Source organism: Salmo trutta, chromosome 10 (genome assembly GCF_901001165.1).
Source record: "Salmo trutta chromosome 10, fSalTru1.1, whole genome shotgun sequence".
Lineage (NCBI taxonomy): Eukaryota > Metazoa > Chordata > Actinopteri > Salmoniformes > Salmonidae > Salmo > Salmo trutta.
The window spans coordinates 30,572,443-30,589,869 of NC_042966.1; the positions used below are offsets into that span (position 1 = coordinate 30,572,443).

The window sequence follows — 17,427 nt, forward strand, 5'->3', positions numbered from 1 at the left end:
ATGTCCGTTTGGAAGGTTTTGTCACATTGTCCGTTTCCCATTTAGATTGCGTGAGAAGCCTCACCAGCAGAATCCTGGGAGTGAAAGGATCAGAATGAGAGTCTGTTCACTATACAAGTGGCTCAACATGCATTTAAAAAGCCCATCTGTTTATCTGGTGTATAGTCTGGGCCTGCTCAAACCCACGCCGCGGGCAATGGAAAAAGTAGATGTTTTGTGCGTGTGTGTGTGTGAGTGTGTGTGTATGTGTGTGTGTGTGTGTGTGTGTGTGAGAATTTTTGTGTGTGTGTGTGTGAGTGTGTATGTTGTTATGTGAAGAGATGGGAGTATACATGATTATCACATACACTAATTCTACAAACACACTGATCAAATATACTCAACATACAACAGAAATACAGCTGCATTTTGCATGAACCAGATTTACTATACACGGAAGTGTACAGCACCAACAACGACACAAGTTCAACTACCATCCGTCAATGTATTTTCTACACACACACACACACACACACACACACACACACACACACACACACACACACACACACACACACACACACACACACACACACAACTGAAACATACAATCTGTTGTATACTCCCACACTTTCTCAGATCCCTTCACACACATAATCTCTCTTTGATACTGTTTCGCTTTGCCATATGAACATAAAGCTAACGCATAACCCTGATGAAGCACATCGCCAAAGGCAAACACATTTACAGTTTTCTGATGTATTTATGAGGGAAACCAAATGTACACACAAGATGGAGTAATAATATGGTTTTCATTGTAGCATCGGCTGATAATGCTTATATGAACATTAGTTTGATCAATCCTTTCCCCATTTTCAGTAATACGAAATAAATATGAAATGAAACCAGCTCACAGTATGACAATGTGTTGACATTTCCTCTGTAATGTTCTCCAGTGTTAGACAGTACCGCCATAAAGCGCTTAATTTGTTACAATTAGCTGTCCATTTGATCTCCCTTTTCATCCCTGCATTAATTATTTCCACTCGATATATAATAACATGAAAACTGTTTTTGGAACATGGCTAGATGTTTGAAAGAGAGAGACAGAGAGAGAGAGAGAGAGAGAGAGAGAGAGAGCAGTAGTGGAGTTAGTAATGCTGTGTTCGTCATTAATACTGTGGTTTGATACTAATATTAAATTGCATTTCCACTCGTTATGTTTATTGCATGTAATAGCCATCGTGTGAGGATGGGATGGTGGAAGATTATATGGAGGAAAACACGAGTGCGAGAGGAAGAGAGAGAGGAAGAGAGAGAGGAAGAGAGAGAGGAAGAGAGAGAGGAAGAGAGAGAGGAAGAGGAAGAGAGAGAGGAAGAGAGAGAGGAAGAGAGAGAGGAAGAGGAAGAGAGAGAGGAAGAGAGAGAGGAAGAGAGAGAGGAAGAGGAAGAGAGGAAGAGAGAGAGGAAGAGAGAGAGGAAGAGGAAGAGAGAGAGGAAGAGAGAGAGGAAGAGAGAGAGGAAGCGAGAGAGAGGAAGAGGAAGAGAGGAAGAGAGAGAAGAGAGAGAGAGAGGAGAGAGAGAGGAAGAGAGAGAGGAAGAGAGAGAGGAAGAGGAAGAGAGGAAGAGAGAGAGGAAGAGAGAGAGGAAGAGGAAGAGAGAGAGGAAGAGAGAGAGGAAGAGAGAGAGGAAGCGAGAGAGGAAGAGGAAGAGAGAGAGAGGAAGAGAGAGAGAGAGAGAGAGAGGAAGAGGAAGGAAGAGAGAGAGGAAGAGAGAGAGGAAGAGGAAGAGAGAGAGGAAGAGAGAGAGGAAGAGAGAGAGGAAGAGGAAGAGAGGAAGAGAGAGAGGAAGAGAGAGAGGAAGAGGAAGAGAGAGAGGAAGAGAGAGAGGAAGAGAGAGAGGAAGAGGAAGAGAGGAGGAGAGAGAGAGGAAGAGAGAGAGGAAGAGGAAGAGAGAGAGGAAGAGAGAGAGGAAGAGAGAGAGGAAGCGAGAGAGGAAGAGGAAGAGAGAGAGAGGAAGAGAGAGAGAGAGAGAGAGGAAGAGGAAGGAAGAGAGAGAGGAAGAGGAAGAGAGAGAGAGGAAGAGAGAGAGGAAGAGAGAGAGGAAGAGAGAGAGGAAGAGAGAGAGGAAGAGAGAGAGGAAGAGAGAGGAAGAGAGAGAGGAAGAGAGAGAGGAAGCGAGAGAGGAAGAGGAAGAGAGAGGAAGAGAGAGAGAGAGAGAGAGGAAGAGGAAGAGGAAGGAAGAGAGAGGAAGAGTGAGAGGAAGAGAGAGAGAGGAAGAGGAAGAGAGAGAGGGAGAGAGAGAGAGGAAGAGGAAGAGGAAGGAAGAGAGAGGAAGAGGAAGAGATAGAGAGAGAGGAAGAGAGAGAGAGGAAGAGAGAGAGAGAGAGAGAGCAAGAGAGAGAGAGACCTACAGTCTGCCTTGATCTCAATACACACTTGTACATGTGTGGAACAGGACAAATATAAGCACCCACCATATTATTTATTAATGATTATTATTCTATAGTATAGTGGACCGTTATAGAGTCATTCACTCATTCAGTCACTCATTCAGACACTCATTCAGTTACTCACTTATTCAGTCACTCATTCAGTCACTCACTCAATCAGTCACTCATTCAGTCACTCATTCATTCAGTCACTCATTCAGTTACTCACTCATTCACTCACTCTTTCAGTCACTCACTCATCCAGTCACGCAGTGCTGCTTAGTGTAGCAGAGAACACGCTTAAGATGTTCGGCTGTCCTCATAGGAGAACCTTTTTGGTTGCAGGTAGAACCCTTTTGGTTTCCATATAGAACCCTCTGTGTTAAGGTTTCAACATGGAACCATAAAGGGTTCTTCAAAAGGGTTTTCCTATGAGGACATTTTAGGTTTTAGATGGCACCTCTTTTTTCTAAGAGTGTACAACAGGAAGCTATGAAGATGAGTCATGGACAGTGTGTTTGTGTCTGCACTCTATGTCTGTATGATGTGTGTGTGTGTGTGTGTGTGTGTGTGTGTGTGTGTGTGTGTGTGTGTGTGTGTGTGTGTGTGTGTTGTGAATACAGTTCCATTAGGGGGAGATGGAATTGAAGTGAATACACTAGAAGCACTTAAGTACGTTTTTCACATATATTTTAGGCACAATGCCAAATCAAAGCTAGCCCAAGTGTTCAACAGACACATACTGACCAAAACCCCAATATTTCTCACACAAATAGATTTGTTTTGCAGCGTTGTGTTTAAAGGGTCAATACTACTAACAGAGACAAGTTATTTCCCTGACAGGACACACACACACACACATGCGCACTGGTCTCACGACTGGGTGTCCACTCATATCGATTGAGTCCTAACAAAGTGCCTAAATCCTTGTATGTCTCCCAAGAGAAAAGAGTGTGTGTATCTGTGTCTGTGTGTCTGTGCTTCGGTGGAAGTCCTCTCCAATTCCATGAACTAGAAAATGTGTCATGAATGCTTCACTTATCAGAGATGTGTTGGAGTCTGTTACAGCATAGTAAGTGTCTAAAGGTTGAGTGGAGTCAAGAGTCTTGGCTAGATCAGCTTCTGTCCTCGAGTGGAACTGGCACACTGCCTGCATTTGTCTGTACTCCCATTCATATACTGAACAAAAAAATAAACACAGCAAGCAACAATTTAAAGATATTACTGAAGAAATCAGTCAAATGAAATGAATTAATTTGGTCCTAATCTATGGATTTCACATGACTGGGCAAGGGCGCAGCCATGGGTGGGCCTTGAAAGGCATAGGCCCACCCACTTGGGAGCTAGGATATTACGGATAAAAATACTCCTCAGTTTCATCAGCTGTCTGGGTGGCTGGTCTCAGACGATTCCGCTGGTGAAGAAGCCGGATGTGGAGGTCCTGGGCTGGCGTTGTTACACTTGGTCTGCGGTTGTGAGGCCGGTTGGACGTATTGCCAAATTCTCTAAAACGATGTTGGAGGCGGTTTATTTTAGAGAAATGAACGTTCAATTCTCTGGCAACAGCTCTGGTGGACATTCCTGCAGTCAGCATGCCAATTGCACAATCCCTCAAAACTTGAGACATCTGTGGCATTGTGTTGTGTGACAATACCACACATTTTAGAGTGGCCTTTTATTGTCCCCAACACTATGTGCACCTGTGTAATGATCAGGCTGATTATTCAGCTCTTTGATATGCCACGCCTGTCAGGTGGATGGATTATCTTGGCAAAGGAAAAATGTTCACTAACAAGGACGTAAACAAATTTGTACTCAAATATTTGACAAATAAGCTTTTTGGGCGTATGGAATATTTCTGTGATCATTTATTTCAGCTCATGAAACATGGGACCAACACTTTACATGTTGCATTTATATTTTTGTTCAGTATATTTGACAAGCATGTAAGACACTTTTTCCCTGACTTCATCAAGTTTTTCTGTCATTTAACCTCTCTATACAGTCCTAACAGGAAGGCAATGCACCACTTGGTACTGTACATCCTAAACAATTACACAATCGCCATCCAATCAGAGCTCTGCTTATAGCGCCACTTACCCAGCAGGCCATGCAGAAAGACAATCCTCAAAAGGACAGAAAATAAAGGAAGGAACGAGACTTAGACATGGATAAGAAATAGACAGAGGGCGGTGGAGAGGAGAGAGCAGGGGAGGCCGAGGACAGAGTCCCCCAACCACGCAACACAATCACCACTGTTGATATAATATTGACATGGCACTAATGGCCTTAGCTTTCAGGCTGACTGGGCGGGGTGGCCGGTGTGGCGGGGTGGCCGGTGTGTGTGTGTTAGAGGGGTAGTGAGGCGAGGTGGAGATCGCGTGGATGGTCTGGCCATACCCACTACCCAACCCTCTAGCCCCTTCACGACCCACTTTAGACTGAACAGCTAAACACACACACACACCGTCTGATTTGTCTGTATGTGTTAAGTTCAGACACTCGACCACCGCAATGCTTAACTCCATCAGAAGGACTAGACTACACGGAAGCTTTAGTGACATATAGAGACACACACATCCATACACGCATGCACACACAGACAAGGTTAGAACATGGCTGGTGGTTAGATTGTGCTTCTCTGGATTACATGGTGAGGTGTGATAGGGACACGAACAGCTAAAGGAAAAGCCACTCTCTCCTCAGTGACAGTGGAAAGGGTTTCATGGAAATTGGACTTCCTTTGGAGAGACTTAAAGTCATTACATGCAATCTCCCACCAGCGATGCACAGCATCCGAAACAGTCCTCACAATACAAGTGTCAATTAGGACCTTTTCATTGGCCAGGTTGTCCGATGAGTGGGTTGAAGACAAGGGAGAGGAGAAAGGGGAGAGGGAGTGCATCCCAAATGGCACCCTATTCCCTATGCAGTGCACTACTTTTGACTAGAACCCTATGGGACTTAGCCATAGAGGTTTGTGGGTAACCACATCACTGTACTTTTCCGGTTCTTTCTTTCCATGGTGAAAGACAGAGAAGAAGAGAGAGGAGACACTTAGTCTTAATAGGCTGGCTCCCTGCTGCTCTGGGTTCATCCCAAATGGCACCCTAGTCCCTACATAGTGCACTACTTTAAATCATAGCCCTATGGGACTGGGTCAAAAGTAGTGCACGGTATAGGGAATAGGGTGCCATTTGTGACGGTTACTCTCTCTTTGTCGCTGTCCACCTCAGTGGAAGGAATGGAAAGCCATTTTACTGTGGCCTTGACCTCCAAATATCCACTCTGCTGGGGTGACTCAAATGATGGGTTCTGGAGTGTCTGTGCGTGTGTGTGTGCATGTCTGTGCGTGTGTGTGTGCGTGGGTGTGTGTGTGTGCAGAGTGAGGCTCCGAGTGTGCCAGCCAACCAGTCAGCCCTCCCAACCAGTCAACTGAATGACTTCTCTATGGTAAAGCCTAGTTGCCCCTTGTTGGAAAACCCAGACTGTGAAATGAACAATTTCTGTCCACAGCAGGTGTCCCTCAGCATGATAACCTAACGATGTGTTAGACTGAACGAAGACTGTTATGACACTTATTTGACTTTGTTTCATATTGAATAAAGACTAAAGCAAGGTAACACTAGACACTTATGTAGCTTTCCTTCCGACATTACCCAATCATCTTCCTTCTACCTTCTATTACTGAAAGTGTGCAATCTGGAAGAGAGAAGAGCAGTAGCCTACCGGTTAGAACGTTGGGACAGTAACTGGAATGTCCCTGGTTCGAATCCCCGAGCCGACTAGGGGAAAAATCTGTCCATGTGCCCTTGAGCAAGACACTTAACCCTGATTGCTTCTGTAAGACACTGGATAAGAGTGTTTGTTAAATGCCTAAAATGTAAATGTAATGAGGACCTAATGGAGAGTGTAAGGTGTTAGAGATAGGCTCTATCTTTACCCCCAATGACTGGGCCAGACCCCCAAATGAGAACCTACCCCTTGAGTCGTCTCCATGGCATTGGCCCCCTGTGTCTTCCTATCGATTCACACTACTGCACTGGTTTAAGTGAAGCGATGATCATTGTCTGTGTCCAATTGGCACCCTTTTCCATATGTAGTGCACTACGTGCTCTGGTCAAAAGTAGTGCAATATATAATGTATAGGGTGCCATTTAGGATACTCACACTCTGTGGCATGAGGCTGAATTCCCATGTCTGATAGTGAAATGATGAGATGTTGATATCACCACCAGATATTACATTATATCTCCCGCATCCCATGCTTTATGATTGACAGCTGCTCCACAAATATGTGTGTGTGTGAGTGTGTGTGCATGTGCTCATATGTTTGGTGTGTGTGCATGTACTCATATATGTGTGTGTGTGTGTGTGTGTGTGTGTGTGTGTAGCATCATCGTGCCGTACAACTCAGGATTGGGATTGGGATGGGGACCAGGGAATATGAAATGGAGTTTCTCGCCGTCTCGACGAGGCAGGGTGCGGCAGGGTGCCCATGACGACCCACCAGAGAGATCTCAGAAATGGCGCCTAGTGCCGCACTCCTCGGATGAGTCCCAAATGGCACTCTATTCCCTTTACAGAGCATTACTTTTGACCAGTGCCTATTGGGATACCCTGTGGATCCTGGTCAAAAGCAGTGCACTAGAGAATAGGGTGCCATTTGGGACGCATTTCTCCTTGTCCTCAAATACTTTTTGGCTTCATCGAAAAATGGCTGCTCTGCATCTCAGCTTATGCAAATGAACCTTGTAAAAATGTTGTTTCCCACTGATATACTTCTATTGTTCTTTCATTCCTCTCTATCTTTTGCTCATTCACTCATTATATCTTTCTTTCTCATTCTTTCTCTCTCTGGTAACAATTTATTTGGTTAGTCCATCCTCTACAGACTATCTACAGACTATTAGTAACATTTCAACTAACTATCTGCTACCCTAAATCCTAGCTCTAACCCTAAACTTAACCCTTACCCTAAACCTAACCCCAACCCTGACTCTAAACTTCAAGTTTCAAGTATTTTTATGGCACGTGAACAAGTACAGTGAAATGCCTTTCTTCCAAGCTCTAACCCCAATAATGCAGTAATCAATAACAATGTAATACTAAAAATAACTTAATGTAGAACAAAAACACACGAGGAAGTATGTAACCATACTACATACAGGGTCAGTTCCAGTACCATATTTACAGTGTGCAGGGATACTGGAGTGGTAGAGGTAGATATGTACAATATAGGGGTAAGGTGACTTGGCATCAGGATATATGATAAACAGAGTAGCAGCAGCGTATATGATGATTGTATGGGAGTGTGTGTGTGTGTGTGTGTGTGTGTGTGTGTGTGTGTGTGTGTGTGTTGAGTCACTATAAATGTATGTGCATATTATGTGTTTGTGAGCAAATGATGGAGTGAGTGTTTATGTGTATGAGTCTGTGTGTGTGTTAGAGTGTCAGTGTGCTTGAGTGTGTAGGGCCATGTGAGTGTGCACAGACACAGTGCAAAACAAAAAAAAGTTAATACAAGGGTAAATTCAGATAGTCCGTGTAGCCATTCTGTTTGCTGTTTAGTTAGCTATTTAGCAGTCTTATGGCTTGGGGATTGAAGCTGTTCAGGAGCCTGTTGGTGTCAGACTTGATGCACCAGTAGCACTTGCTGTGCAGAAGCAGAGAGAACAGTCTATGGCTTGGGTGGCTGGAGTTTTTAACGAATTTCCGGCCCTTCCTTTCCTAACCCTTACCCTAACCCTAGCCTTAACCCTAACCTTACCCTTAGGGTTAAAGGTTATTCTAAACCTAACCCTAACCGTAACAAGCAGTAGCTTATCAACAGATACTTTGTTGATAGTCTGATCATCTGTAAACCATCCATAAGATGGACTAACAGAACTACTTGAGATGCTTCAAATCCTCTCTCTCTCTCTCTCTCTCTATCTCTCTCTCTCTGTCTGTGTTAAATGAAAAACACACACACACACACACACACACACACACACACACACACACACACACACACACAGATAAGTCGCTTTCTGTTGTATGCGTGGCAATGGTGTGTGTGTGCGTGCCAGCCAGGCCCAGAGAATGAACTCATTCAAGAAAATAACCAGATGTGTTGTCAGGAATGCCTCCTGTGAATAAACCTGCCATCCCACTGGCTACAGGACATGCATTATGCCCCAACTAGAGGGCTCTACCTGCTGAGACTCACACACACACACACCTCGCTGGATGGCCAGGGATGAATATGGATGATATAGACGAGAAAAGGGAAAGGAACAGAAGGGGGCCATGCCAGCGTTTTCCTCTCTTTTAAATGATCACCTGCAGTTTGCTTGGCCTTCATAGATAGATATCTCTCAACGCCTCCTCATTCACAACTCTGCCATAAAGTATAACTCTCAGACCAAAGACAGTGCTTAGGGTGAAAAGGAATAGATGAATGAGAGAGAAAGGGAGAGGGAAAGGAGAAAGAGATAGGGAGAAGGAGAGGAAGAGAGAATGTGTTATAAAAGACTGAAATGGAGAGAGCAAGAGAACGAAAGGGAGATAACAGGAGAGATGTACATTTTGTGTAAATTTGAATGACTGTCTGGGGTATAAATGTTTCACATCTCTCCTGACACGAGTATCCTTCTCGTGTGTTATCACGGTGGTCAGTGGAAGAGTGGAGGAGCGAAGGAGAGGGGCGCGCCAGCGCTGAAATCTATTAACGCTCTCTTCCCTGATAACAAAAGAGAGAAGCTTCTTATCTGGTTGGCAGCTGCATGGCAGGGAATATATTACCATCTATGCTGCCCTGTTCCTCCCTCATTTTTGTGTCGTCTACAGTACAGCCCTAGCTCCATCCACAGAGTGCCCCCCCACTCCTTCCCTCACTTACTTTTGTGTTGTCTTCCTCCCTCCCTTGATCTCTATCCCTCCATTCTCTCCCTCCCTCCCTCTCTCTCTTTCTCTCTCTCTTTTACTAAAGTGCTGCTCAGCAGTTTCCTCCATTTGCCCATTACAGAGGAAATAATAACCACTGCACACTCTCCCCTTGTCCCTAGTGCATATTTTGCATAAGACAGCAGGCTATTTGGTAGAATTATTGCAAGCCTTCCCACATTGTCCCAGTATTGCCGTCCCCTTCTCTCTAGGGCTTATCATTAATAAGACAACATCCCCCCTTTCTCCTCATTCTCTAGTGACGCATTCCAAATGTCACCTCATTCCCTATATAGTGCACTAGTTTTGAGAAACCCTGATGAAAAGTAGTGCACTAGGGAATAGGGTGCCATTTGAGATGCAGTAACAGTCTTTAATATGAGTAAGCACCTTCCCAAATGTCCATTCAGTCATGCCTCATAGCTCTCACCTCATAATACATGTTATGTTCTTTTGACATGTTGTGTAATGCCATATCAAATCTACTGAAAGAGTGAAACAATCTAAAGCAGCAATGAGCTGTGTCCAGGCCACCAGGCCTCTATTACTGTCAGGTAAATTCTGGCTGTGTCCAGGCCAATATTGCTGTCAGGTAAATTCCTGCTGTGTCCTCCAGGCCTATATTGCTGTCAGGTAAATTCCTGCTTTTCCAGGCCTGTATTGCTGTCAGTTAAATTCCTGCTGTGTCCTCCAGGCCTCTATTGCTGTCAGGTAAAGTGCTGCACACAGTGGATAATAGCATTTTCATTTTGTATTGCCAGAGTCCACAGGAATATAATAATTACCAATGAGTTGTCAAACGCAGCATGTACAAGTATAGGACAGAAGTGTTCTCGTTTATAGTGTCAGAGTCCACATGGAAAATAATAACTTCTCATGAAAACAGAGGGGTTCTCATGGACATTAGTACTAAAGTGACAGTACGGGAGAAGAAAATGGTTTCCAATGTTCCAAATGGACTTGTTCATTGTTGCCACCATGACGATGACAACACTTACCTTTAGTCAACTCTTCTGGCACAATGGCTACTCAGTCAAGATACAATATATATGTAATTCAACGTATGGAACTCAATGTATGGAACTTCATGTATGCAACGTGGAATTTATAGCAAGCCTTTAGCGAAGGCAGACTTGAAATGTGTTTTGCGTGGGTGTACAACAAAAGCTGTCACAAAGGACAAAATACATTCCTATATAGGTTGCCGTGTACATTACAGTATGCATGTGTGTACATATGCAGGATCTTAATTTAACATTTGTAGAGTTATAACATTTAAAAAGGCTTTCCACTTTGAAATTTCAGACTTGATTTTCACTTATAAAAAATGTACCAACTCCTACAAAAATCTCCATTAATTATAATCCACATAATAATGCACATTTCCTGATGCTGAATGATTATTTTCCTGCTGTAGCAAACTGGCTCAAATTAAGATCCTACACCTGTATGGCTAAGATGTGTACAATATGTCACCAAGGACAGGAATAAGTTGAGGTAGTTCATTAAGTGTCTGTATCAATGACTCAATGGGGAGAGACAAGATTATGTAATGAAGTACATAGAAAGCAGCTAACGTGTTCCAAATATCTGGTTTCCGATGGGCCACTCTATGTGTTAATGTTAGTAATGACAGTTCTGTAACACTAAACATGTCTGCCAAATGACCATATGATTATACATGGACGTGTGTGTATACATACAGTACCAGTCAAAACTTAGGACACACCTACTCATTCAAGGGTTTTTCTTTATTTTTACTATTTCCTACATTGTAAATGAATAATGAAGACATCAACACTATGAATGTAGTAACCAAAAAAGTATGAAACAAATCAAAATATATTTTATATTTGAGATTCTTCAAAGTAGCCACCCTTTGCCTTGATGACAGTGTTGTACAGTCTTGGCATTCTCTCAATCACCTTCACCTGGAATGCTTTCCCAACAGTCTTGAAGGTGTTTCCACATATGCTGAGCAATTGTTGGCTGCTTTTTCTTCACTCTGCGGTCCAACTCATCCCAAACCATCTCAATTGGTTTGAGGTCAAGTGATTGTGGAGGCCAGGTCATCTGATGCAGCACTCCATCACTCTCCTTCTTGGTCAAATAACCCTTACACAGCCTGGAGGTGTGTTTTGGGTCATTGTCCTGTTGAAAAACAAATGATAGTCTCACCAAGAGCAAGATGGGATGGCATATCCCTGCAGAATGCTGTGGTAGCCATGCTGGTTAGGTGAGCCTTGAATTGTAAATAATTCACTGACAGTGTCACCAGCAAAGCACCCACACCGTCACACCTCTTCCTCCATGCTTCATTGTGGGAACCACACATGCGGAGAGCATCCGTTCACCGACTCTGCGTTTCACAGATTTCCACCAGTCTAATGTCCATTGCTTGTGTTTCTTGGCTCAACCAAGTCTCTTCTTCTTATTGGTGTCCTTTAGTAGTTGTTTCTTTGCAGCAATTCGACCATGAAGGCCTGATTCACAGTCATCTCCTCCGAACAGTTGATGTTGAGATGTGTCTGTTACTTGAACTTTGTGAAGCATTTATTTGGGCTGCAATTTCTGAGGCTGGTAACTCTAATGAACTTATCCTCTGCAGCAGAGGTAACTCTGGGTCTTCCTTTCCTGTGGCAGTCCTCATGAGAGCCAGTTTCATCATAGCGCTTGATGGTTTTTGCGACTGCACTTGAAGAAACGTTCAAAGTTCTTCACATTTTCCGGATTGACTGACCTTCATGTCTTAATAAAGTAATGATGGACTGTTGTTTCTCTTTGCTTATTTGAGCTGTTCTTGTCATGTGACGACCCTCCCACTCTGTCTGCCGTATTCTCTCTCTTTGCTCTCGTTTCCTTATTAGGATGGCGGTGGGCGGAGTTGGGAGGGTCGTCAGCTACATGGGAAACACCTGGGCCCGGGTGTGTCCCAGGATAAAGGCACCTCTTCCACATTCATGGAGGAGACTCTCTCCATGCAGATACACTATGTTTATTTGTATTTTAGTTACCTTAGTTAATAAATATATATTTTGTTATTCCTTGTCTCCACGTTGTCTCCCTTTTGTTATGAACTTTGAGCCGGTTCGTAACAGTCATAATATGGACTTGGTCTTTTACCAAATAGGTCTATCTTCTGTATACCACCCCTACCTTTTCACAACACAACTGATTGGCTCAAACGCATTAAGAAGGAAAGAAATTCCACAAATTAACTTTTAACAAGGCACACCTGTTAATTGAAATGCATTCCAGGTGACTACCTCATGAAGCTGGTTGAGAGAATGCAAAGAGTGTGCACATCTGTCATCAAGGCAAAGGGTGGCTACTTTGAATCATCTCAAATATAAAATATATTTTGATTTGTTTAACACTTTTTTTGTTGTTGTTGTTTTTGGTTACTACATGATTCCATATGTGTTATTTCATATAGAAAATAGTACATATAAAGAAAAACCCTGGAATGAGTGGGCATGTCCAAACTTTTGACTGGTACTGTACATAGGGGTAGATGTGTGTGCAATACAGATAGATATACATTAGAAGGGTGTGTATAGGTGTGCAGTCACTTTGGATACAAGTGTCTGCTAAATGGACATTTGATTATATTATTTATTTATTAAGTAGATTGGGGTAAGGGTGTGTGTCGAAGAGTGTGTGAGCACATAGACAGGGGGGTACAGCTGTGTGTACAGTACACACAAACAGGGGGTAAGAATGATGTGTGTCTTACCGTCGTTGCAGAGTGGCCCTCCGAAAGAAGTCATGCTACAATCACAGCTGAACCCCTCCCACTGCTGCAGACACACACCCTGGTTTGCACACGAGTCCTCCTGGCACGTTGTACTGGGGCCTGGGCACAGGAAGGGAGGGAAGGGGAGTGGGTGGGGGGAGAGGGAAGTAAGGAAGGGGAGGGAGGGATTACTTAAAATATGTGATCAGATTTGACCAAATGTATGTGTATATGTGATGAGAGAATTAAACACGTAAATACGATTAAAAGCATAATCCAACTTCATTCTTGTAATCCACTTACCCACATACAGTATGAAACACATTTTACATACTGACAAATGACATACTGAGACAAACATACTTCTCTCTATCCTCCCCTCTCTCTCACTCTCTCTCTCTCTCTCGCTCCTTCACACACTAACACTTTACACACAGAAAAACCTTACACACACACACACACACACACACACACACACACACACACACACACACACACACACACACACAGAGAAAGACGAACACATGTACTTATACAGAGACACGGAAAACACTCATTGAACAGTGAAGCAGTGACTTTTTTAAGACAGGTTTAAATAATATTTATGTTGCATTTACAGAGATTGTCTTTTGTTTTAGTGAGTTTTAAGGTATTCTTGCTTATTTATCCACATAGTTATTATGTTCTTACAGCCTCACCACTGTTTTTAGGAAAGAACCAACATTATTATGAAAGAAAGGGAAACCATAGCAACACATTTTATTGTTTCTTGAGTCAAAAAGAAAGAGCACCGCAGGTCAAATGTAGAAAAAGGGAAGTAGCCGGTGTATCCAATCAGAAAAAGAGACCATTCAGAAGTTTCGATCACTTCGTGAGGGATTAGATATATGTTTCCGTTCGTGCATTTTTTTACATGGCAAGAGAAATCTAACACAGAGGGTCATCTAAAATCAGAACTAAAGTCTCACGTAATTGGTCAGCTGCTTGAATAAGTTCTGGATCCATACATGTTAAGAGAAGAGATGAATAGATGCTAAAACAAGGAGCGGCACCGGAACGAGGAGTTCCACCCTCTCCTTTGGAAATTGAGAAAGATGCTAACACCTGCGACATTGGGATTTCTCCAAATAACCAGTGATGAAAAAACCTTATGCCGGAGCCACTGCTGCTTGTTAGCCTACACATCCCATTCCTTCCCGACAGTACCAGTTATGGTAATTAGATCTGTCCACAAGAGAGTACACATAGGGTAGATAAAGTGGTAAGTAAAACAGAATCTGAGACAATCTGGGATCTGTCTCTTGTGGAGGGTCTAAAAACTTCAGTCATCTTTAGTAATCCAAATAAAAAGGTAAAGATCATCCTCAGCAGCTATTAGCATTGAACGACAATGTCTCAGACAACGTTCTTAGCCTCTGTCTGTCAATACTGTAGGTCTGTATGTCTGTCTGTCAATACTGTAGGTCTTTACCTCTGTCTGTCAATACTCTAGGTCTGTCTGCCTGCCTGCCTGCCTGCCTGCCTGCCTGCCTGCCTGCCTGCCTGCCTCCCTGCCTGCCTGCCTGCCTGTCTGTCTGTCTGTCTGTCTGTCTGTCTGTCTGTCTGTCTGTCAATACTCTAGGTCTGTCTGTCTGTCTGTCTGTCTGTCTGTCTGTCTGTCTGTCTGTCTGTCTGTCTGTCTGTCTGTCTGTCTGTCTGTCTGTCTGTCAATACTCTAGGTCTGTCTGTCTGTCTGTCTGTCTGTCTGTCTGTCTGTCTGTCTGCCTGCCTGCCTGCCTGCCTGCCTGCCTGCCTGCCGGCCTGCCTGCCTGCCTGCCTGCCTGCCTGCCTGCCTGCGTGTCTGTCTGTCTTTACCTCTGTCTGTATGTCCGTCTGTTTGCCTAAATGTCTGTTTGACTATATGTCTGTCTGTCTGTATGTTTGTCTATACGTCTGTCTGTCTATACCTCTGTCTGTCTATACCTATGTCTGTCTGTCTGTCTGTCTGTCTGTCTGTCTGTCTGTCTGTCTGTCTGTCTGTCTGTCTGTCTGTCTGTCTGTCTTTACCTCTGTCTGTATGTCTGTCGTTTGACTATATGTCTGTTTGTCTATATGTCTGTTTGCCTATATGTCTGTTTGCCTATATGTCTGTTTGCCTATATGTCATCTGTCTGCCAGGCTGTCAGCCAGTCTGCTATTTGTCTGTCAACCAGTCAGTCAGGCAGTCTGCCATGTCATCTGTCTGCCAGGCTGTTAGTTAGTCTGCTTTGTAGTCTGTCAGCCATGTCAGTCAGCCCCTCTGTAGGCTGTGTTAATGCCAGTGGAATGACACAGGGTTAGTATGGATGTTAAACAGAGTTATGTAACATGGTTCAGTTTGTTATGCTGAGATTATGAATGAGATTATCTTGGATAATGATACATGTTGTTACAATGGTGATTATGGTGAATTACGAATGATATGTATGACTATTAGTTAATATACTACTACATATTTCAGTTCTCAAAAGTGTGAAGTTTATAACCTTTTACTTTGTCCCATAATGCTATTGTATATTAGGCCGACAGTATCTTATTGCAATTTTTTTTTCACTTTTATTCATTTTAGTGGTTGTGGAAGTAGTGACTAGTTTTAATGATTAGTGTTCCGTTTAATTATGGTTATTTATTCATTTATTTATTCAATAAAAAATGGTTGCTTTGTGAATTAACACTTATGTACATGTTTTCATCCTACTGCCCCATATACAACATCAATAAATACTGAATAAAACAAATATAGTATTGAAATAATAGTATTTACACTGATAAGCAAAGTACAATTTGACACACTTCACACAGGTAACAACGGTTGATATTTATCTTACAAACATGAGGTAGCTACAGTAAGACCCCATCTATTTGGATTCAAAATTGCACATTGATATAAATATTTGGTTCAAACCCATGCATACAGTGGGCAACATGTATATGTTGTTAGGAAGACTATGAGCCATGCAATAAAATAATAAAATAATGCAATAAAATAATGGTATATAAAATGTATACCATATGTGACAAAATAGACATGAGTGCAGTGAATACAATAAACTATATTAAGTACAACATAAGTGACTGTGAGACGATAACAAGAGACCCATAGGCTGTCATACAAGATGGTGGTGGGGGTCCACTTCCAAATCGTCCCCTAGACCCTACGCTCTATGCACTTGTGGAAATCCGAGAGCATTTAATTGTTATAGGAAACTTGGTGAAACGTCCACCTAGCCTATCAGAGGGTAAGGTGGAGCTATTTATATGTTGCGTACATTTGTCAAATCCTCTCAGAGCTGTAGGATCTAGGGGTCAGTTTAGGATTGGACAGGTGAGTGAGCCTTGTATTCCCTATGGGGCTGAAGCCCATTCCTTATGACATGGGAGTGATGTAACAACCTGAGTTGAGTTGGAGGGGTGAGGATGTGAAGAGAGGTGGAAGTGGTGGTTATGTGAAGAGAGGTGGAAGTGGTGGTTATGGAGGGGTGAGGATGTGAAGAGAGGTGGAAGTGGTGGTTATGGAGGGGTGAGGATGTGAAGAGAGGAGAGAGGTGAAAGTGGTGGTTATGGGGGGTGGTTATGTGAAGAGAGGTGAAAGTGGTGGTTATGGGGGAGTGAGGATGTGAAGAGAGGTGGAAGTGGTGGTTGTGGAGGGGTGAGGATGTGAAGAGAGGTGGAAGTGGTGGTTGTGGAGGGGCGAGGATGTGAAGAGAGGTGGAAGTGGTGGTTGTGGGGGGGTGAGGATGTGAAGAGAGGTGGAAGTGGTGGTTGTGGAGGGGTGAGGATGTGAAGAGAGGTGGAAGTGGTGGTTATGTGAAGAGAGGTGGAAGTGGTGGTTATGGAGGGGCGAGGATGTGAAGAGAGGTGGAAGTGGTGGTTATGGAGGGGTGAGGATGTGAAGAGAGGTGAAAGTGGTGGTTATGGGGGGTGGTTATGTGAAGAGAGGTGGAAGTGGTGGTTATGGGGGGTGAGGATGTGAAGAGAGGTGAAAGTGGTGGTTGTGGGGGAGTAAGGATGTGAAGAGAGGTGGAAGTGGTGGTTGTGGAGGGGTGAGGATGTGAAGAGAGGTGGAAGTGGTGGTTGTGGAGGGGCGAGGATGTGAAGAGAGGTGGAAGTGGTGGTTGTGGGGGGGTGAGGATGTGAAGAGAGGTGGAAGTGGTGGTTGTGGAGGGGTGAGGATGTGAAGAGAGGTGGAAGTGGTGGTTATGGGGGGTGAGGATGTGAAGAGAGGTGGAAGTGGTGGTTGTGGGGGGTGAGGATGTGAAGAGAGGTGGAAGTGGTGGTTATGGGGGAGTGAGGATGTGAAGAGAGGTGGAAGTGGTGGTTGTGGGGGGGTGAGGAT

At 43.6% G+C, this 17,427-nt stretch overlaps 1 protein-coding gene across 20 annotated transcripts in view; it reads right to left on the reverse strand.

The window, feature by feature from the left end:
* Positions 1-17,427, reverse strand: part of LOC115201553 (neurexin-1a) — a 539,338-nt gene that overhangs the window by 256,069 nt on the left and 265,842 nt on the right. For all 20 annotated transcript variants that reach the window (XM_029765293.1, XM_029765279.1, XM_029765275.1 and 17 more), the window contains one exon: positions 13,074-13,193. In XM_029765293.1, coding sequence (XP_029621153.1) covers positions 13,074-13,193 — 120 coding nt within the window. The remainder of the gene's footprint in view (positions 1-13,073; positions 13,194-17,427) is intronic.